The 23,318-nt window shown below is 44.1% G+C and overlaps 1 protein-coding gene across 2 annotated transcripts in view; it reads left to right on the top strand.

Moving 5' to 3' along the window:
- The window catches only part of ABTB3 (ankyrin repeat and BTB domain containing 3), a 308,089-nt gene that overhangs the window by 175,113 nt on the left and 109,658 nt on the right, over positions 1-23,318 (top strand). For both annotated transcript variants that reach the window (XM_027107449.1, XM_027107447.1), the window contains exon 2: positions 12,313-12,462. In XM_027107449.1, the coding sequence (XP_026963250.1) occupies positions 12,313-12,462 (150 nt within the window). The remainder of the gene's footprint in view (positions 1-12,312; positions 12,463-23,318) is intronic.

The following is a 23,318-nucleotide window of genomic DNA, read 5'->3' on the forward strand; positions in this document are numbered from 1 at the left end:
ATGATGAAAAATCTGAAAGTGAAATTAAGAAAACACTCCCATTTACCACTGCAACAAAAAGAATAAAATATCTAGGAATAAACCTACCTAAGGAGACCTGTATGCAGAAAATTATAAGACACTGATGAAAGAAATTAAAGATGATACAAATAGATGGAGAGGTATACCATGTTCTTGTATTGGAAGAATCAATATTGTGAAAATGACTCTACTACCCAAAGCAATCTACAGATTCAATGCAATCCCTATCAAACTACCACTGGCATTTTTCACAGAACTAGAACAAAAAATTTCACAATTTGTGTGGAAACACAAAAGACCCCGAATAGCTAAAACAATCTTGAGAAAGAAAAATGGAGCTGGAGGAATCAGGATTCCTGACTTCAGACTATACTACAAAGCTACAGTAATCAAGACAGTATGGTACTGGCACATAAACAGAAATATAGATCAATGGAACAGGATAGAAAGCCCAGAGATAAACCCACGCACATATGGTCACCTTATCTTTGATAAAGGAGGCAAGAATATACAGTGGAGAAAAGACAGCCTCTTCAATAAGTGGTGCTGGGCAAACTGGACAGCTACATGTAAAAGAATGAAATTAGAACACTCCCTAACACCGTACACAAAAATAAACTCAAAATGGATTAAAGACCTAAATGTAAGGCCAGACACCATCAATCTCTTAGAGGAAAACATAGGTAGAACACTCTATGACATAAATCACAGCAAGATCCTTTTTGACCCACCTACTAGAGAAATGGAAATAAAAACAAAAATAAACAAATGGGACCTAATGAAACTTAAAAGCTTTTGCACAGCAAAGGAAACCATAAACAGGACGAAAAGACAACCCTCAGAATGGGAGAAACTATTTGCAAATGAAGCAACTGACAAAGGATTAATCTCCAAAACATACAAGCAATTCATGCAGCTCAATATCAGACAAACAAACAACCTAATCCAAAAATGGGCAGAAGACCTAAATAGACATTTCTCCAAAGAAGATATACAAATTGCCAACAAACACATGAAAGAATGCACAACATCACTAATCATTAGAGAAATGCAAATCAAAACTACAATGATGTATCATCTCACGCCAGTCAGAATGGCCATCATCAAAAAATCTAGAAACAATAAATGCTGGAGAGGGTGTGGAGAAAAGGGAACCCTCTTGCACTGTTGGTGGGAACGTAAATTGATAGAGCCACTATGGCGAACAGTATGGAGGTTCCTTAAAAAACTAAAAATAGAACTTCCATACGACCCAGCAATCCCACTACTGGGCATATACCCTGAGAAAACCAAAATTCAAAAAGAGTCATGTACCAAAATGTTCATTGCATCTCTATTTACAATAGCCAGGACATGGAAGCAACCTAAATGTCCATCAACAGATGAATGGATAAAGAAGATGTGGCACATATATACAATGTAATATTACTCAGCCATAAAAAGGAACAAGACTGAGTTATTTGTAGTGAGGTGGATGGACCTAGAGTCTGTTATACAGAGTGAGGTAAGTCAGAAAGAGAAAAACAAATACCGTATGCTAAGACATATATATGGAATCTAAGAAAAAAAAGAAAAAGAAAAAAAATGGTCAGAAAAGCCTAGGGGCAAGACGGGAATAAAGATTCAGACCTACTAGAGAATGGACTTGAGGATATGGGGAGGGGGAAGGGTAAGCTGGGACAAAGTGAGAGAGTGGCATGGACATATATACACTACCAAAGGTAAAATAGATAGCTGGTGGGAAGCAGCCTCATAGCAACAGGAGATCAGTTCGGTGCTTTGTGACCACCTAGAGGGGTGCAATAGAGAGGGTGGGAGGGAGGGAGATGCAAGAGGGAAGAGATATGGGGACATATGTATATGTATAACTGATTCACTTTGTCATAAAGCAGAAACTAACACACCCTTGTAAAGCAATTATACTCTAATAAAGATGTTAAAAAAATTAAAAAATAAAAGTGGAAGTTCAGATGGATGGATAAATGAATGGTTGAATGGATGAACTGATTAATGCATTTAAATTATAAGTATTCAAGAAGAAGATGCATGGCCACCTTGATGTAGAGCAAGAAAGTCTCCATCGTCCAAAAAGCTGTCTCCTCGTTGTTTTACTCTGGCCTGTTGCCATGTGTTAATTGAAATGTCAAAGACTAGTTTTTCACTCAAAATAGTCTTAACACACAGCTTCGCTGTCAGTAGCACCCAGTGCTGAGTTTTATCACCACCACATGAAAGTATGCCCACAAGTGTCACTGCTATATAACACTGGTAAACAAGGGAGACAGACGCTTTTCAGAGAACTCCCAAATGGCCACAGTCCATGGTCCTGGGAGCCAGATGATCTTCAAAATCTGATCAACCTCTGACATTTCCACAGCTACCCAAGACCTAGCTGGAGGTGGAAAATGCCTCTTAGGAGGAGTCAGGGACTGAAGCAGAAACTCACAAGCCCTGCAGAGCCCCAGGTGCACTTCACTGCAGAGATTAGAAAACTGGGAAAATGAGTCTTTCTCTCTCCTCTTAAGCCCCTGCGAGATGGATGCAGCTCAGAACTCTATGGGGAAAGTTGCAAAGATAATGCAATAAAGACAGATCGCTGGGAGAGGAGGGAGCGCACAGGAAGTAACCAACAGTCTTGTAAGGATGTTTAACTGTGCTTGCTAGTGACAGGGAAGAGGAAGAAGAGGGGGGAAAGCACAAACCACAGTGGGGCTTACATGACGAGGCTTTACATCATGGGAGGTCAGGAGAGAGAGCAGGAAAGCCTGTACAGCATCTCCACGTGGGTGGCCAGTGGGTGTCTCAAGTTAAACTTAACCAGAACTGAACTCCTGATCTTTACCCCAAACTTGACCCTCCTGCAATGTTCCCTATTTCAGTAAATGGTAAACCCCTCCTTTCAATCATGCAGGTCAAAAACCTTGGACTTGTTCTTGCCTCCTTTTTTTCTTACACCTTGCACCCAGTTGGCAACTCCATCAGCTTTTCCTTCACTTATCTTTTTTTTTAAGATTTTTTTTGATGTGGACCATTTTTTAAGTCTTTACTGAATTTGTTACAATATTGCTTCTGTTTTATGCTTTGGTATTTTTGGCCCCAAGGCATGGGGGATTTTAGCTCCCCGACCAGGGATTGAACCTGCACCCCCTGCGTTGGAAGGCGAAGTCTCAACCACTGGACTGCCAGGGAAGTCCCCTCCTTCACTTTTCTAGCATCTCCACCATATCTACTCTGGTTCTGCCCTGGCCACTCCCTACAGTCTGTTCTCAACCCAAGCTGGAGTGACCCTCAAAAAAGGTCAGGTCACACCCCCCCAAAACTCCAAACCCTCCAGCGGCTCCCATCTTGCTCAGAGTAAAAGCTAAAGTCCAGAGTCGCCTATGAGACTCCACCCAGTCCTCCTTCATCACTTCTCTTATCACTTCACTTCACTTCTCACTTCTCTTATCACCTACTGCTTTCCCCTCACTTTCTCTGTTCCTTCCTCTAACAAGCCAAACCCTCCCCCTCAGACCTTTACCCTCACATCCCCCCTGCTCGTCCCCCAAGATATCAGCCCTGCTCCCATGTTCACTCCCTTCAAGTCTCTCTTTGAACGTCCCCTTCTCCGTGTGACGCCGCTACCCCATCCAGCGCTCCCCATCCTCCTTTCCTGCTCTGTTTTTCTCCATGGCGCTTACCACCCAGCTGGCTACATATTCTAATTATGTATTTGGAACACACATACCAAGATGGCAAGAATTTCCAGTATTTTGCTGCTGGATCCTCAGTACCTAGAACTGTACCTAGCACCTAGTAGGCGCTCAGCTAATACTCACTGAATGAATGAATGAACAGAGTATTTTCCCTTTGTTTTTCTGCAGCTTTTCTTATTTATGCCATCAGTGTTAGAGCCGCACCATCACCCCAGTGTCCCTGTGTGCCACGCACCATGTACAATGCCTTAATAACATCATGGCTGCCTCTGTGGCCTGCTCTAAAGGCTGACACTCCCTGACCTAGACTTTAATTAGTCCCCTTCATTCCGGAGCTGACTGCGAGGGAAAGCTGGCTGCATCTGGCTCATGTGGGGAGGGCCGCGTGTGGGGTCACCTTGGACTACTTCCTCCTTCGTGGCCCCCACCCCCGTCCCCACCTTGTCCCTGCTTCTCTGCCTCAGTGCCCAGCATGCACACCGGGTACAGTTTTCTTACTGTCTCAGGATTTCCTCTCTGGACTGAGAGCTTCCTAAGAACAGGAACTTCTTTGAGTCTTGAGATCTCAAAAGTGGCATTTGAGTTGGGCCTTGAAGGATGAACATGAACTTGCTGGGCACCCGTCAAAAATGGAGATAATAGGTATAAAGATGAGGGAGAGGAAGAAATGGGCATCGTGGGTGTCAACCACTCTTTCTAGAATTTCAGCTGAGAAAAGGGAAGAGAGAGAAACAGGGTAGCTGGAAGGTAAAGGTTTAGTTTTTAAGTCCAAACTTCTTTTGGCCCAATGCTCTCAATGGTCCACCCCTGCCTCCCGGTCCAGCCCCTTCTCCCAACTTCTGCACCCTCTTGTACCCTCTGTTCCAGCCACTCTTATATGCAAAGCACATACCTCTGGGCCTTTGCTTTTCCTTGGAATGTCCTTCTCTAATCATCATCATCTTTTTTTTTTTTTTTTTGCGGTACGTGGGCCTCTCACTGTTGTGGCCTCTCCCGTTGCGGAGCACAGGCTCCTGACGCGCAGGCTCAGCGGCCATGGCTCACGGGCCCAGCTGCTCTGCGGCATGTGGGATCTTCCCGGACCAGGGCACGAACCTGTGTCCCCTGCATCGGCAGGTGGACTCTCAACCACTGCACCACCAGGGAAGCCCCACCATCATTTTTATAATCATGATCACATTTGTTGAGCTATTTATAGGGTCCAAGATTTACATGTATTAACTCATTTGATCTTCCAGTGGCCTTATAAGGATTGTACAATGACCATTCCCATATTATTCACAAGGAAACGGAGGTACAGGGAGGCTAAATAGCATCCCTGGGCAACATTGCTGTGAAGTAGCACAGATGCAATTCAACCTGAACGTTCATTCGGGCTCCAGAATCCACACTCTTTCAACTCTGCTGTCAGGCATCTGCTTCCCCAGGTCCCCTAAGCTCCCCTAGGAAGCTGCCCTGAAGCTCCCAGGCCAACTTGGGTTCACCCACTATGCTCCACGGGGACTTCATTAACGTCTCTGCTCTGGTGTTTCTCCCATAGTGGTTCAACTGGTGGCGGGGGTGTCTCCCCTGCCAACCGGGAGCCTGTGAGAACAGAAATGTGTCCTGTCTTCATGGTGCTCAGTATTGGTGGTTGAATGAATGAATGGTCCATAGATATCTTCATGTTCTTTTAAGGTTGGCATGCTTATTCCTTCTGTGTACTTCAGCCTCCACGGATGGGCATGTTATTGAACCCATTCCTGAAAATTCTGCATCTTTGTGTTTTCTACCTCTTATTTCTTGTGATGGTTTGGCTTCAGACTTCCTAAGAACTTTCCCTTTGAATGTAATTCATTATGGGGCGGGGGGGGGGCAGGGCACGAAAATGAGCCATGGTCTGGATGTGTCCTAACTGGAGTGCGGCATGCCTCTCGCAGATAAACGTGCTTGCCAAGCCAGTCCTGCATTTGCTTCCCACTGCCAAGTCTCTTAAAATAAAAAGGAATTTCCAAGCCGCTTATGCAAACATTAAAAAAAATCTGATAACTTCCTATCTTGTTTCTTAATAAACTGAACAGTAAAAGAAAACACTCTGGCACCGTGTTATTGAATTTCTAAATCTTTACCTTCAAAGAACTTCACTTAGATTATTAGCAAACATTTCTCGACCCCCTTTGTTGTGACAGGTTGTCCATGAAGATTATCCCATTACAGCCTCCCAACCATGCTAGGAGGTAGATAGTATCAAACATGTTACAGAGGGAGAAACAGAGGCTCAGAGAGCCAAGTCACAAGCCCCAGGCCACACAGCTGGAAGACGACAAGGCGGGAATCTGAACCCAGCCAGGTCTGTCCGGTGCCAGTTTGAGGGCTGGTCTGCTGCACCCCAGCTGCTTCCTTCCCATTTCTTAAAGCTGGGACTGGTGCCAGGATGCTCCACTTTAAATTCTGGGGATAACTTAGCAGAAGACAAAGCCTAGCCTGGCAAGGAGGACATAGGAGAGTCTGTTCCCTTCTCACAGCCAGAGACAGGCAAGGCAGAACCCCAGCCTGGGCCCAGGGTGCCAAGACCTATGTAGCCTCCTCCTCCATCACCACCGTCAACATCAAGGGGAGAATGGATGAGTGCTGATGGCTGTCTTATTTGGTTTTCTCTCGGTGGGTAAATAGCATCCTAGTCCAGTGATAGCATGGAGACCCAGAGAAAAGCTGAGAGGAGAAAAAGGATGGCGCGGTTATATTTGCCAAGGAGCCATCCAATCATATAGGAAGGTAGGCATTCAGGGAGGCAGAATTGCCCTGATCGCCCCATCGGAGACAGAATGCCAGATGTGGTTGGTCCAGGGGCCCACCCAGAGGAGCGGTTTTCATATTTTCTGTTCTAAATGCCCTAACCAAAAAGTTGTCTGTCTCCAGTCGCACAAGGTTTTGGAAAGATGATCTGCAAGACTATTTGAATCCAGACATTAAATAAACAAAACTGCACATTTGTGGGAACAGGCCATTTAGTAGACGCTTACTATAGGCTGGAGGCCTTAAATATTTATCTAGTTTAATCACTGCAATAAACTGATGCAGTAGATATTTTAACCCCTCTTTGCAGACACAGAAGCTGACTGGGGATCTGGGAAGTGCTTTGTCCAGGTTGCCCAGGGGACTGGGGCAGGACTGGAGCCTGGCTCTGTCAAGAGCCCATGGTCATGCCTGGCCCCTCTGTCCCACCTACAGCCAGTCAGTCCCAGGTTGCTTATGGCTGGAAATGTGGACATTCAAAGGCATTGGTTCATCCTCTTTTAGCACTGGCCAACCCCTTTGAAAATGTGAATGGATTTTCCCTTAGACAATGTACAACCCACCCCAAAGTAATAGATTTCGGTAAGACCATGACCCCTTCAACATAGTGGACCCTCCCCTGTGATCACCTGCTGTCCAGGGGAATTATTTCCTTTAGGTCCAAAGTCATATTTGAACCTTAGGTTCCCCCTGTTTTTAAACTTGAGTCTTAATCACCAGGCTGTGGCTGTCCTTGGCTCCAGTAATGGAAATTGATGAGTGGTCCAAAACGGAGACCTGCAGCTAACACTAAAATATGATACTGGGACCTTCTTAATGACCTAGTTGATTTTTATACAAAAAAATAAATGACTCTAGTTTATATGTGTACTCCATATGAAGTCCTCAAAACAAAAGAAAAGAAAAAAAAGGAAAACCCTGGTATATAATCTTTGCATAATAGATTAATTATAGATTTCCCAAATCCTAGTACTCTAGCTTTCGAAGCTTCTTGGAATAATTATATTTTCACATTTAAATTTCATAACCCTCTAAAAGAAGGAGGAGTAATTCTGAGGGAAATTATTTATTCTTATGATGAAGCATAAGTAGTGCAAAGCTGGGCTTATACACAGTAACTGATCTTCATCTCAGTTAACATATGTCGAGCACATACTATTACTCAGCACATGCAAAGTAAGTTCTTTAGTACACATTGTCTCACTTCATCCCCACCCGCAGCAGCGCCATGAGGGAGGCAAGGCCATTCCTATCACTCCCATTTCACAGAAGAGGAAACTGAGGTCCAGAGAGGCTCTGTGACCTGCCCAAGGTTAAACATGGGTGGGAAGTGGCAGAGCCAGGACTGAAGCTCTGGGTTCCAGACTCCACGTCCCGTTTGCTTGTTCCTCAACCAACATGTGAAGCAATGTTTCAGATACAGGCCTGGGATAAGAACTTGCTGCACACAGTGCAGTTACCAAGAAAGCAATCCTGTGAGCACATGTCAGGGCCATTTGTACTTCATCCTCCCTGATATTCAGGGCTCACTCGCAGGCGTCCTTTGCTGTGAAGCCCCTGATCACCACCCCGTCCCTCAGCGGAGGGCCTCATCCCCTGAACGTTGGGTCACTTGTCACGCTGGGTCGTGGTCATCTGGTGTCATTTGCCGTGAGCACTTTTAAGGGTAGTGAATCTCTGAATTAAGAGTCAGGAACGTCAGAGACGTCAGATGAGGGATTGGCCCAACATTCATTGCCCTGGCAATGGCTACTTGCCTTGGCCTCTGACCAGATGTCTGGGCAGGTGAGCAAGCAGGAGGAAACAGAGATGACTCAGGGCGTCCCTGCCTGGGGTGATCGGGGGGATGACTCCGCTGTTAAGAGAAAAGGACAGGCAGGAGGCCGGCCTTGGATGGTGGGCATTTCTGTGAAGGTCTTGTCTTTCCTAAAAAGCTGAGGGTTCCTGAAGTGCAGGGATCGCCTCTCAGCCATCTCTACGTCCCGTGTGGAGCCCGGCCCAGCGCTAAGTAGTAAATCGTCAATCTGTATTGTCCAATTAATGCCAAGTTGTGAACTGGCCCAGCCCACAGTGTTTTTCAGACTGCCAGTCATGACCCACTAGTCGACCATGAAATCACTTCTGGTGCTGCAGACAGCATTTTTTATTGATAAGATAGAAAAGAAGTGAAAAGAAAAAATTGAGAGTGCCTCATACATAGTAAGGATCAGTGTTATTTTTCATGAACTTTTTCATGGAAAACATGAAAAATGTGTGTAGTAGTGGTGGCGATGGTGTGTGTGTGTGTGTACTGGGTCATGATGTAAAATACATTCTTTTTTTTGTAGTTTTTTAAAATTTTTATTGGAGTACAGTTGCTTTGCAGTATTGTGTTAGTTTCTACTGTACAGCAAAGTGAATCCACTATATGTATACATATATCCCCTCTTTTTTGGATTTCCTTCCCATTTACGTCACCACAGAGCACTGAGTAGAGTTCCCTGTGCTATACAGTAGGTTCTGATTAGTTATCTATTTTATGCATAGTATCAGAAGTGTATATACTGTATCAATAGTGTATATACTATATCAATCCCAATCTCCCAATTCATCCCACCACCACCCCTTTCCCCCTTGGTATCCATACATTTGTTCTCTATGTCTGTGTCTCTATTTCTGCTTTGTGAATAAGATTGTCTATACCAATTTTTTCAGATTCCACATATATACGTTAATATACGATATTTATTTTTCTCTTTCTGACTTACTTCACTTTGTATGACAGTCTCTAGGTCCATCTACGTCTCTACAAATGACACAATTTCGTTCCTTTTTATGACTGAGTAATATTCCATTGTATATATGTACCACATCTTCTTTATCCATTCCTCTGTTGATGGGCATTTAGGTTGTTTCCATGTCCTAGCTATTGTAAATAGTGCTGCAATGAACACTGGGGTGCATGTGTTTTTGAATTATGGTTTTCTCAGGGTATATGACCAGTAGGGAGATTGCTGGGTCATATGGTAATTCTATTTTTAGTTTTTTAAGGAACCTCCATACTGTTCTCCACAGTGGCTGTACCAATTTACATTCCCACCAATAGTGCAAGAGGGTTCCCTTTCTCCACACCCGCGCCAGCATTTATTGTTTGTAGATTTTGTGATGATGGCCTTTCTGACCAGGGTGAGGTGATACCTCATTGTAGTTTTGATTTGCATTTCTCTAATGATTAGTGATATTGAGCATCTTTTCATATCCTTGTTGACCATCTGTATGTCTTCTTTGGAGAAATGTCTATTTAGGTCTTCCACCCATTTTTGGATTGGGTTGTTTGTTTTTTTGATATTAAGCTGCATGAGCTGTTTGTATATTTTAGAGATTAATCCCTTGTCAGTTGCTTCGTTTGCAAATGTTTTCTCCCATTCTGAGGGGAGAAAACATTTGCATTTTCTCCCATTTTTGTCTTGTTTATGGTTTCCTTTGGTGTGCAAAAGCTTTTAAGTTTAATTAGTAAAATACATTCTTATTGAGTCTAAAATTTTTGAAAAACAATGGTTAGAGAACAATCTCAGTAACTTGAACAGCTTCCTGATTATAGGAACATTAACATCTAATGGTCATTTGCATTGTTCATCCATTTATTCATTGTTCATTTAAAAAAAAATCAACGATGGTTGCCTTCTCCACCGTGTCAGCCTGTTAGGTGTGAAGGTGAAACATTCAGAACAAGTGACTGGTTCAGTGTGGCTGGAGCCACTAACTAGGCAGCAGGGCCCAGAGGAGGTGTGTGTTGGGTGCCACCTCACGCCTGCCCATCTTCAAAGGAGAAGCCTCTGGTTGTTTTTTTTACCATCTTTATTGGAGTATAATTGCTTTCCAGTGTTGTGTTAGTTTCTGCTGTATAACAAAGTGAATCAGCTATACGTACACATATATCCCCATGTCCCCTCCCTCTTACGTCTCCCTCCCACCCTCCCTATCCCACCCCTCTAGGTGGACACAAAGCACCGAGCTGATCTCCCTGTGCTATGCAGCTGCTTCCCACTAGCTGTCTATTTTACATTTGGTAGTGTATACATGTCAGTGCTACTCTCTCACTTCGTCCCAGAGGAGGCTTTGTTTGCTGAGCTTTTGTGTTTCGAGCAGGGTGAGAAGTGGACTTGAATTTTTTTTTTTTAAACATCTTTATTGGAGTATAATTGCTTTACAATGGTGTGTTAGTTTCTGCTTTATAACAAAGTGAATCAGTTATACATATACATATGATCCCATATCTCTTCCCTCTTGCGTCTCCCTCCCTCCCACACTCCCTATCCCACCCCTCTAGGTGGTCACAAAGCACTACCAAAAGTAAAATAGATAGCTAGTGGGAAGCAGCCACATAGCACAGGGAGATCAGCTCTGTGCTTTGTGGACTTGAACTTTGACCTTTGTGTTCTGTCTGTCCCCTCACCCTGACAGTTGGCTTAAATAATTCAGCACCTGTATATTGACACTGCTTTATTGTACCTCAGTTGTTTTGTCACTGGCAGTCTTGTTTCTCCAGTGAGTTTATACTTGAATACGTCTTCTGCTTCTTTTCCATCTCCTAGCAGGATTGGGAATACTGTAGGCATTCAATAAGTGCTTCCTACTTATTGACAACTACTTTTGTTCAGGTCCCTGCTAAGATATCCCTTTATTCCTCATCTTCTCTTACCATAGAGCATGTGTCATCTGGCTTTGTGGTTATGTGTGTAACAGTCCATCTCCTTCACTTAGACTGTGAGCCCACCGAGAACAGGAAGTATGTATATTCTGTCCATCACTGTATCCTCAGCCCCTAACTTAGCACAATGCCTGCCTTGTTCATTGTCTCCTCAGTGATTGACACTTGGTAGGTGTATCTGTTAGTTATCACCATAATAATGCTGAGTAGCAAATAACCCCAGTGACAAATTAAATTAGCATTTGCTTTTGTGGGGCAGCTCTAAGCTGCAGATTGTTACTGCATTGGCTCTGTCTGTCTCTCACCTTTCTTAGACCAGCAGGCTAACCAGGGTGTGTTTTTCTCATAACAATGGCAAAAACACGAAAGAGCAAGTTCAGCCACACAGGTGCTTTTCAGGCCTTTGGTTCCATCATGTCTCTTAATATACCCTTGGCCAAAGTTCATCAAGCCCAAAGTCAAAGAGCAAGAAAGCGCACTCTGCCTATGGAGGCTGGGGAGGATATGGGAACAGTGATTATTTCTGAATAATCAACAAAGTAAGTTCTTGCTAAATGTTCATGGAATGGGAAGGACGGGATGAAAATAATTGGATTCCAGGGATTTCCCATGGGTATTCACCATACAAGTTACAAAAGTCCATGGGGACTTTTCACCTCCTGACATACAGCTCTATGGAGAAAGCCAGGGCCTTGTCTAACAGATAACAGCCCAGCCACCCAGAGTTAAATTTGCTGGGCAAGTAAAGCAAGCTCTCAAAAGAATCCCAGCAGAGACTTCCTCCAGGGCGCTCTGGGAGGCAACTGCCTCTGGGACAGAGAGTGGGACAGTGACCACTGGGTTCCTGCGTGGAAGGAATCCCTGCCAGGTCTGAGGAGATGATTTTCTTTTGTGTCCTTTGGAAATGTGTGCATACAGACGAATGCCACCATGTTTGTTAAAATCAGCAAAAGACCTTTTAAAAGAGCTAGACATCATTTCTAAGAGGATTCAGAGCCTTGGTTCCCATGTTGGCTTTGTGGTACCAGCCCTGGTGCGGTTTGAGGCTGTGCAAGGTTTTGCACCCCTCCTTTGGTTAACTGAACAATAACAATCTATTTTCCTTTCACTCTCTCTCCCCACCAACCATAGGGGTACTCTGCCTGCCAGACAGCCTGAACCTTCACCGAGACCCGCAGCGGACCAGCAAACCGGGAGAGCTGCCCATGTTCAGCCAGTCCGAGCTGAGGACCATCGAGCAATCCTTGTTGGCCACCCGCGTAGGCAGCATCGCGGAACTGAGTAAGTGGACGCTGGTTCTCTTACCCTGTCTGTTCCCAAGCGACCAGCTGCCCTTAGGGCAGTGCTTTGTAACCAGCCAGGGGATTCCTTTAATTGAGCGCCTGCTGTGTACACACACCTGTGCTGCTGGCCGTGGTGAAGGCAGCAGCTCTGGAATCAGGCAGACTGGTAAAGTTCCTGGCTCGGCCTCTGATGTAGGTCAAGTTCCTACCCTTTTCTGAGCCTCAATTTCCTTTTCTATAAAATAGAGAAAATGATAATACTCAATAGTTGTGGCGATTTAGCAAGCTAATGCCCATGAAGGGGTTCACCATGGTACCTGGCACACAGTAAATCCTGCAAATGCTATTGATTTCTACAGTGGGATCACATCTGTCCTCTATTCAGAATCCTCCACGGGCTCCGCATCTGATCCGTAGGAAAAACCAAAGTCCTTAGAATTATGTCCAGGCTCGCCCACCTGTATTCCTCAGACATCTTCTTCCACTCTCTCCCAAGGCGCACTTAACTCAGCCACACTGGTCCCTGTTGTTCCTTGGACATAGCAGGCACACCTTAGGGCCTTTGAATGTACTGTTCCTTCACCACTCTCATCCTCCAGATACCCACATAGCTTGCTCCCTAGTTATCTTCAAGTCTCACCCAAATGTTACCCCTTAATGAAGCTTTCCCTAACCACCCTATTTAAAATTATAGCACCCTGAGGACCCTAATCCCTCCTCACTGCTTTACCTTTCTTCCCAGCTGTTACCCTATGACATACTCTATTTTTTTGTTTGTTTTTCAATAACAGCTCCACTGAGATAGAATTCATATCCAGTTTACCTACTTAAAGTGTATCATCATTCAGTGGCTTTTAGTATATTAACCAAGCTATACAAGCATAAGCACAGTCAATTTTAGAACATTTTCATCACCCCAACAAGAAACCTGAAAACCATTAGCAATCATTCCCCTCCCTCCTTCCCCTAGTCACACTCTATAGTTTACTCATTAATTTTTTTTAATTGTCTGTTTCCCACTACTAGAATATTTTTTCATGGAGAGTACACAATTTGTTTTGTTTGTTGTTGTAACCTCAACACCAAGAATGCTGCTTGACACATAGTAGGCCCTCAGGAAATATGAAGAAAGAAAGAGACAGAGACAGAGACAGAGAGACAGCAAGACAGTGGGAGAGAGAGAGAGAGAGAGAGAGAGGGAGAGAAAGGGGCAGAAAGGTGGAGAGAAGAAGGCTGGGGTGTCCCAAGTTTGAGCAATGATTGCTGTGCTTGTATATCCCCTAATTCGGGGCTGTGCTTTCTGAGTCTGGCCAACCAGAGGAAAATAAAACTGTATTTACTTATGATCCAATTGATTGTCAAATGACATAGCCATGTGTTAGTTCCGGATGGAACTGGAGCATTGATCTCAGAAATGCTAGAGTATGTTAAATTATGACTTGGTGTGATATTCTAGAAAATTCTGAACTATGAAAGAATTCAGGACCCATGAAGCAACTTGTGCCTCTTCCCCAAAATTCCCTGTACACCCGGAACAAGCATCCACCCTTGAGTATACGACATGCACCTCTGAAAAGGGAAGCAGTAGCCAATTCAAGCCGTAGGGGGACCTTATGGTCACTAGAGTTACTTTCCTGGCACCTGAATTTGGAAATTGTGCTTGCATTCCCATCAAACCCCTGAAGTCCTAAGATGCCTCCGATTACAGGGTCTTCCAGCCACTGGTCAGTTGTACGATTGTTCTTAAACTTTTTGCCATGGACCCCTTTGGCAATCTGATGAAGCCTATGGACCCTGCCTCAGAATAATATTTTTAAATGCAAAAAATAAAGTGCGTAAGTTTATAAAGGAAGCTAATTATATTAAAATACAGTTATCAATATATTTTTACCTCAACTGTGATACAGTAATTCTATGCCTTTTTTATTAGAACATTGTAAAACAAGATCTGGCAGCAGCTCTGATGAGCCATTATTTTGAGGTAGTGATGTGTGTGAAGGATATTTTGAGATATCTGCAACAATTGGAATGGGATAAGGAAAGGTCTGTATTTTAACAGCTCCCCAGGGATTCAGATGTAGCTGGTCCAAGCAGCTCCCCTGGGGAAACATCTCAAAGAAGAAATGCCATACTGTTTGGGACTCTGCAAATTTCGAAGACATGCCCGTGACCTTGGAAAGGCCGAATCTGGCTACAGGGTTGGTTCATGTCTGTGTGGGCGCAACCTCGGAAGAGGTCCCCACGCATTCTTCTCTGGGGTCTCAAAAGTTTGTCCGGCGATATTTTAAGGGCCCCTCCTAGCACCTGGGCTGAGGCCCTGCTCAAATCCGGTTCTTCACTTGGAGGAAAGGATTTGCTAAACAAATCTGCCCTCCACCTAAGCAGGCAGCATGCGGGAGTGGCTTGCCACGTAAATGGTTTCTAAGGACAGTTTGCTCTGTAAATTAAGTGCTGTCATTTTCGTTGAATGTTGACTTTCGCATATGAATTGTTGGCACACAGATGGGTGCTGCTAATTACGAATAGGTTCCCTACGTTCATCAAGTCAGCCCTGTAGAACGTGTGCACAGTAGCACGTTGATCAGCCACATGGGCGACAGAAGGTAATAAAATTGCCTTCTTTTCTGATCTGACTATAATTTAGACTGGCTTGCTCTGAGGTCTGAATCAATACAGCCTTGCTCTCTCTGTGTACATAGAGAGCTGTTCTTCATATGCAAAGGTTACTCTGCCAGTGTGGATTCCAGAAACCACTGTTGTTCCAGCAAAGGCGAGATGGAAAGAGTTCGTTCCCAGCCGTCCCTGCTCTTCTTGAACCAGGCTGTTCAGGGTTGAGGGCAGAGCCCCTGACTATGGCCTTCTTCATGGCCAACAATAATAATAGCAGCCCCTGATGCTGTGGACCTGGTGATCTATGAAAAATCTACGTGAGCTATTTCCAGTGTAACCATTATTATCCACATAGATGTGGGCATGGAGGCAGGATCTTGTCTAAGATCAACCACACCTGTGAGCTGATGGCTGACATTGAGTCCAGTTCTCAAGGCAGAGCTTTCAACACTAGGCGTGACTCCCTGTCTCTGGGGGAAGCCCAGGTGTTTCTATATGATACGGGTGGAATGAGAGTCTGCCTCTGTAAGATCATCATGTTTGTCAGATCTGTGTTCCTTCCAGGTCTGAGGATCGCAGCTTGCTCTGTAGGATGTACTGGGGATGCTCTCCTCAAAACTAAACTGGAGACGTGAGAATTCACAAAGGTTACCTAGTATTTCACCAGCACCTAGATGGCAGGACCCCGCTGCCCGCTGAGACTTCTGCCTGTATTCCCCCTGCTTCTATCCTCAGGGCGTCTTATTAGAATCCAGAACTGTCTTGATCAGTGGTGATGTCCAGAGCACTTTCTCTGTCCAGCCTGTTATGGCTTGAGGTGAAAATATATCCACTACTTCCCGACCGCCTACTGCATGCCAAGTGCTTTCAATATATTAAAGGTATTTTTATTCTCATTTCATAGATAAGAAAACTAGGACCTGGAAGGATAAATGTTTTGCTCAGAGCCACACAGCTAGGAAGTGGCAGAGTCACATTTCAAACCGTTTTTCTTTTTCTACTTTTCTGCATCCAGTTCAGCTTTGCATTCTAAGCAACTAACACATCACCTGTAGCTTAGGAAATATCTGTTGAATGTCAAACGAAGACATGAAGGACCCACAGTGAACTAGTCTGTGAAACAAAAGCTGAAGAAAATGCTACAGGGGAGGGGAACTCTTAATGAAACTCTTGTCAAATATTAAACTGAATTTTGAACTCAGAGAACTAGAGCTGAATCTCTGTATGTCAAATTGTTTGAATGAGAAGCTAAATCAGGAGACCACAAAGGTCCACAAACTGACACAAGCCTGGTAATTCTTAACTGTGAGCCCGAAGAGATTCTCAAGGCAATGCTTAGGGTCTGGTGGGCAGACCAGGTCTTCTTACCTGAACCAGGTCAGGAGTAGGTCTGGGGGAAGCTGGTCTGTCCCGTCTCCTCCATTGAGGCCACAAGGAAAGCAGAGGCTCTGGCTATTCTCACTTTTTTTTTTTTGAGAGAACAGAAGTTAAGGCTACTTTAGTTTATTTTATTGGTTTCCTTTTTTTTTTTAATTTTTATCAGGGTATAGTTGATTTACCATGTTGTGTTAGTTTCATTTGTACAGCAAAGTGAATCAGTTATACATATACATATATCCACTCTTTTTTTTTTTAGGTTCTTTCCCCATATAGGCCATTACAGAATATTGAGTAGAGTTCCTTGTTCTATATAACAAGTTCTTATTAGTTATCTATTTCATATACAGTAGTGTGTGTATGTCAGTCCCAATCTCCCAATTTATCCCTCCCCTCCTTATCCCCTGGTAACCATAAGTTTGTTTTCTACATCTGTGACTCTACTTCTGTTTGGTAAATAAGTTCATTTGTACCCTTTTTTTTAGATTCCACATATAAGCAACTTCATATGATATTTGTCTTTCTCCGTCTGACTTACTTCACTTAATATGACAGTCTCTAGGTCCAGCCATGTTGCTGCAGATGGCATTATTTTGTTCTTTTTTATGGCTGAGTAATATATACCACTGTATATATGTACCACATCTTCTTTATCCATTCCTCTGTACCAACTCGACTCTGCATTTGGTCCCATCAATCCCACATTTGTGTCCTCCAAGATCTTGCTGCAGCCCTTCTGCCCGGCATTCCCTGCCTTGCCCCCAAGCTCCCAATTAAAACTGCATTGGACAGTCATTAATTAGAGTCATTGCTTTCTGCTGTTTAAAGGGGAAAAAATGAGGGATTCATCGAAAACTGCCTCTTTCTGTTTTCTTTTCACACTAAACTGTGAACTTGTTGTTCCCACTCAATGAGTTCATAAAAATGGGGCCATTAATTTAAAACTGTGCATAAAAAGTTTCTGGGTTGTCTCCCCTTGGTGTCGCCAGAAAGAAAAACAGCCCTTATTGCTTGGACAAGGGGGTCTCTCAAATGCAAATGGGATCTTTTCAGAAGGTCCTGCTGCCTCCAGCCCCTAGAATGCACTGTGACCTTTTCAGGTGGTCAAGTGGCCACTGGCCTCTTGGTATTTCTTGAATGTTCCACTCCACAACAGGGCCTTTGCACTTGCTCCTCCCTCTGCCTAGAAAGCTTTTCCCTTGATTTTTACAAAGCTCCTCCCTCATTTCATTCAGGCCTCTGCTTAAATGTCACCTCCTCAGAGAGGCCTTCCTATGACAGCCCCACTCACTTAACCCTCCCTGCATCACTGCTTTCTATACACACTTCCTGCTTTAATTTTCTTCATAGCACTTAGCACCACCTGACATATTATATATTTGTTTATTTTCTGTCCACCTCACCAAGACTGTAAACCCCATAAGAGCTCAGACTTTTTTTTAACATCATTGACTGTATCCCCAGTGCCTAGAACCATGTCTGGCACATAGTAGGATGCAATAAATATTTGATGAATGAATGAATGCATGAATGGTAAGTTTCCTGCTGGATCCAGAGTTCAGTCTTCCCTTGTCCATCCCTGTTTCTCCAGCTCTCCTTCTCCTTTAAAACAAATCTCCTCTCATTACTTTGTACTGGGCTATACATGGTCTTTCTTTTTTTCAAGGGGAGGAGTTTCAGTGAGGCAAGTTAAACTGCAGTTTATGATGCTGGGGAGTGCCTTGGCTTCCTTATCTTTGCTGTGTGACCTAGGGCAAGTGACGTGATCCCTCGGATCCCCAGGGATCTGTGAAAAGAGGGTGATCATACCTCCTACCCCAGGGTCGTGTGAGGTTTTGAAAACGTACTATAGTAAGTGGTCTTTGACCGAGGATGAAGAGCGGCGAAGGAATTGAAGGTGCTGTCACAGCATAGGTTTTGGCAGAAGGAGCCCACTTTGGAATGTGCAGCCCTTTGTCTCAGGGGGATCGCACTGGCATGCAGGAAGACGGCTTAGAGGGAGCTACACTGATAGCTTGAGTCTGGCAGCTTAGAGCAGCGTTTCCCAAAGGGTTGCATGGGAGATGATTGTAGGTGATACACAAAACACTTTCTATTTTTAATTGCTATGAATTTTTCACAGGTACTAGAAAAATATTGGTTTTCCTTTTATGGCACTGATATGAAGTTTCCTTTTAAAATGAATTTATTGTGTGAAAGAATTCGCCAATTTAAGGAAAAATATTAAGTAAATAAACTGTACCTGCAGCACACAGGTATGTGAGAATTCATGATGCTGATTCTCAAATGGCTGACATTTGGAAAACCTGGTTATAAGCGGGTTCTCAAGTAGGTTCCTAGACCCAAACTCCAGACACCCAAACTCAGTGCAGCTAGTGACGAGTGGATTTGTTGTTTTGGGTTCATGACGCTGACAGGTGAAGCAGCAGATAGCACATACATAGAGTGGAATTTGAAATGGAGCTTGTGATTACAGAATCCCCGTGCCAATTCCATCTCCTATGGCCAGCCCTCATCAGAGACATCCTTTCGGCCTCTGATCCAGAGACTCAGCTGATAACAATGATGATGATGATAATGATGTGGTGATGATGATAGTGATAATGATGAAGATAGAAATGATGGTGATGATGATGAAGATGATAATGAAAGTGATGATGATGGTGGTCATGATGATGGAAAAGATGATGGTGATGATGAAGATGATGATGGTGGTGATGATGATGATGGGATGACACAAAGTAAAAGAAATAGTGCTGAATACTTATTATATACACTTAGGATGTGCCAGACCCTATTCCAGGTGCTTTAAGTGATTTGTGATTGCTTCATTTCATATTATGAGTTAGGCACTATTATTATCTCCATTTTTCAAATGAAGAAACCAATGCTGGGTACTTTATACATGTTATCAATTTAATCCACACAACAAATTCACAAAGGTCATAATCATCCCTGTATACAAAGAAGTAAACTCACCCAAGATCATGCAGCTAGTCAGTGGCAGGTTGGAGACTCAGACTCAGACAGTCTGACTCCAGAGAGCTTGTCCCTAACCACTACACTACACTACACTGCTCCTCCAAGAACAGGACAATGAATGAGTCGTGTCTCTGCCTGTGAAGCTCAGTAGAGGAAGTAGATGTGTGGGCGCTTAAAACACGTCTGAGTTAAACAAGTAACATGTTAGACTTTATTAGTAGGTGGTGTGTGTACACAGGGGAATGGGAAGTTGATTCTGATCTGTGACATCCTGGAGGGCTCCAGGGAAGAAGTGGCATTTGATCACAGCCTTGAAGGTCGTCAGTAGTTGAGAGGATGAAGCGGGGTGCGGGGGGCACTCTAAGATGAGAAAACAACAAGAGCAAAAGCGAAAGCAGGGAACCTGGAAGTGCAGGGTGAGCTGAACGATGCTCTGAGGAGATGGTTAGCCCAATCAAGGCCAAAGCCTTCCCAGGGTCTTGGGGAACTTGAGGGGTGATGCACTGCCCCAAAACATGGATCCTCTTCTCATCTCCACCCCATTTTGATTTTCTTATTTTGAGCTTTTTTTTTTTTTTTTTTTTTTTTTTTGCTATACACGGGCCTCTCACTGCTGTGGCCTCTCCCACCGCGGAGCACAGGCTCCGGACGCGCAGGCTCAGCGGCCATGGCCCACGGGCCCAGCCTCTCCGCAGCATGTGGGATCTTCCCGGACCGGGGCACGAACCCGTGTCCCCTGCATCAGCAGGTGGACTCTCAACCACTGCACCACCAGGGAAGCCCTTATTTTGAGCTTTTTTATGAGTGCTTTCAAGAAAGACAGAGGAGGACTTCCCTGGTGGTCCAGTGGTTAAGACTTTGCCTTCCAATGCAGGGGAATTGGAAGTTGCCTTCCAATCCCTGGTCGGGGAGCTAAAATCCCACATGCCTCCTGGCCAAAAAACTAAAACATAAAACAGAAGCAATATTGTAACAGATTAAGTGTACCCCAGCCTGACCCTAGATGGAAGGTACAAGAAATTTAAACACCACCTCGGTGAGCTTATTATTCCGATAATACCAAATAGCACATGGCATAATTCAAAATTCAGAAATGACAGAAAAGTTGGGAGGGAACGTCACCCACAATCCCGCTAGGCACAGAAATCCCTGGTCAACATTTTGCTTTTTTTTTTCTCCTGGTATTTACCCAGAGCATATTTTTTAATAACATAATCCTGATCACACTGTATGCAGTTTTGAATTTCACTTTTTTCCCCACTTACCATTTTAACACAAAGCTTTTCATCATTTATTGCCATTCTTATGTAAACATTTTTAGTAACTGCATAAGTTTTATCACATACCAGAGTTTATTTAACCACACTCTGATTTTCAAACATTTGTTTCTTTGTCAAATTTTGGACCCTGTAAATAAGGTTTGGGTGAAAATCCTTGTGCATGAAGATTTTGCTGCATTTTGGATTCTAACATTGGGACAGAGTCCCAGAAATGGAATTACTGAATCAAGGGAAAGGAGCATACGTGAACACCTTGGCTACATAATGACAAATGGCCCCATCATAGACTTGGAGTTGGCCGCAGATGCAGCAGGATGTCTCTGAAAGAAGGACTCAGGTCCGTGTAGGGCGATGAGCACAGACATTAGAGTCAGACAGACCTGGGTTGGAATCTTATCTCTGCCTTGTGACCTTGAGCCTCAGTTTCCTTATCTGTAAAACAGGATTTCTCAACCTGGGCATTATTGACATTTGGGCTAAATTCTTTCTTGTGGGGACTGATCTGTGCATTGTAGGATGTTTAAGAACATTTCTTCCCTCTACCCATTAGATGCAGTAACAGCCCCCCGGACATGGCACCAGAAATATCTCCAGATATTGCCAAACAGCCCCTGGGAGGCAAAATCACCCTGGTTGCAGATCACTGCTCTAAAGCTAAAATAATATAAACATACCCTATAGAGCCTTGTGAGGAAGAGAAACAATGCACGTGAGGTGCTTTTTCACAGTGCCTGGTATAGGGTAGGCGCTCAATGAATGGCAGCTGGGACTGTTCATGTAGAGCCATGTTTCTCCTCATTTTCCATCTGCAGGTCCCCTGGGGATCTTCCCTGCCCACCTGCCACTCAAAGAGAATTTCCTCCTCTGATTCTTTTTTGAGGTTCTTGCATATATTTTCCTGCTGTGGCAAATGGAGAGAAGGAGGGTCAGACTCTAGGTTAGGCTTGATAAGAGGCAGAGGGGTGTAGGGAAGCAAACCTTCCCCCCCACCCCGCCCCACTGCTATCTGTTTAACTCCTCACTGTTCAGATATTAAGCTTAGTAGATTGTACTCTGGTTAGGTCGTCTTGATGAGGCCTTAGGACTCTGGCAACATAGAAGTTTCCTTTCCTCTGACAACTCCTATCAGAAATAGTGGACACTTGGAATCTTGCCTCAAGAAGGATTTTTAAGGCTGCATCTACACTTAGTGGATACAGACTCTGTGATTGACTAAGCATGTCTGCCATGGGCATGGAAGAGAAAGGGGAATATTTGCCATTTCCACCCTCAGGTGAGACCTCATCTCCATAGTCTCACTCCCACAGAGGGGGTGAATGGTCCTCTTGTCAATCTTCTTTTGAAGAAGTGGCCCTTTTCCTCAGATAGGAAATGGGAACCTAGAAGGCAGGTCCTGGGCCTTCAGAGGAGAAACTCCTGCCACTCACTGAGCCTCACTTTCTTGGGTTTGGATTTTAGGTAGAAAGTGTCATGTTAAAAAGTATAGCTGGATGGCAGAGAACTGGTGGGCTCTGCAGGCTTGGTTTCAGCTGGGCAATGAAGGATTGGGAATGGGGGCTTTAAACTCCAGTAGGAGTTGATGTTTCAGTCATGAGTCTGAAGGCAGAATTCCTTCCTCTTCAAGGTCCTCTATCTTTTCTCCTAAGGCCTTCCTTCAACTGACTGGATGAGACACACCCACATTATGGAGGGTAATCTGCTTTACTGAAAATCTACTGACTTAAATGTTGATCCCATGTAAAAAATAGCTTCACAGCAATATCTAGTCTAGTGTTTGACCAGCCAACTGGGCACCATAGCCTAGCCCAGTTGCCACATAAAATTCACCATCACAGGTATCTTAGAGGAGCGTCTCCCCAAGTGTGCAACACCTCCCACTGTGCATGAGATGATTTCCAGCGGGACAGGGGCAGTGCCTTAAATAACATTGGTCATGGGAATGACTCTTTTAAATTCTATTTTAATGCTAATTACTTTCAGAAGAAAGGCTCCACTTGATATGAGCCCCTAACAACGCTCTCACCCATTATTTATAAGAGTAGAAAGCAGGACCAGAATTCAGCTATAAATTGATTACGCTGTTTCCTTTTCATCAGGTTAACTTTCACGATGACCTTCTGTTGATGGCAGGTGATACTGATTTTCCGTTTATGGCAGTGACATAATGTTTCCTTTTTAGATATATGTATTTTTAAAAGCAAAGGGAGTCCATTGAAGATTAAGTAAATAATGGTACGGGTGGTGTTTGGATTCAGCTACACTCACGAAGGTCGCTTACAAGCAATCCAAGTTTGAGAAACACCATCTTAGCCAAGAAAAGTCGGGGCTTCAGGCCCAGCCAGCATCCCACAGGAGGATCTTCCCTCCATGGCCAATCTGGGAGCATGCAGCTTTGGTTTGATTAAGGAGAAGGCTGGTTTCCTTCTGAGAAAGCGTGAGAAAGACCAGAGTGTTCTCAAGGTTTGCCAGCGTTGAGACAAGTAAAACATGCCCCTCAAGGAGCACAGTTAAGTGCGTGGATTCTGGAGCCAGACTGCCAGGGTCAAATCCTCCCTCTGCTGCTCATAGCTGTGCACCCCTGAGAAGTTATTTAACCTCTTTGAGC

Source organism: Aethalodelphis obliquidens, unplaced genomic scaffold (assembly GCF_003676395.1).
Source record: "Aethalodelphis obliquidens isolate GAN/ISIS:26980383/991018 unplaced genomic scaffold, ASM367639v1 scaffold8, whole genome shotgun sequence".
Taxonomy (NCBI): domain Eukaryota; kingdom Metazoa; phylum Chordata; class Mammalia; order Artiodactyla; family Delphinidae; genus Aethalodelphis; species Aethalodelphis obliquidens.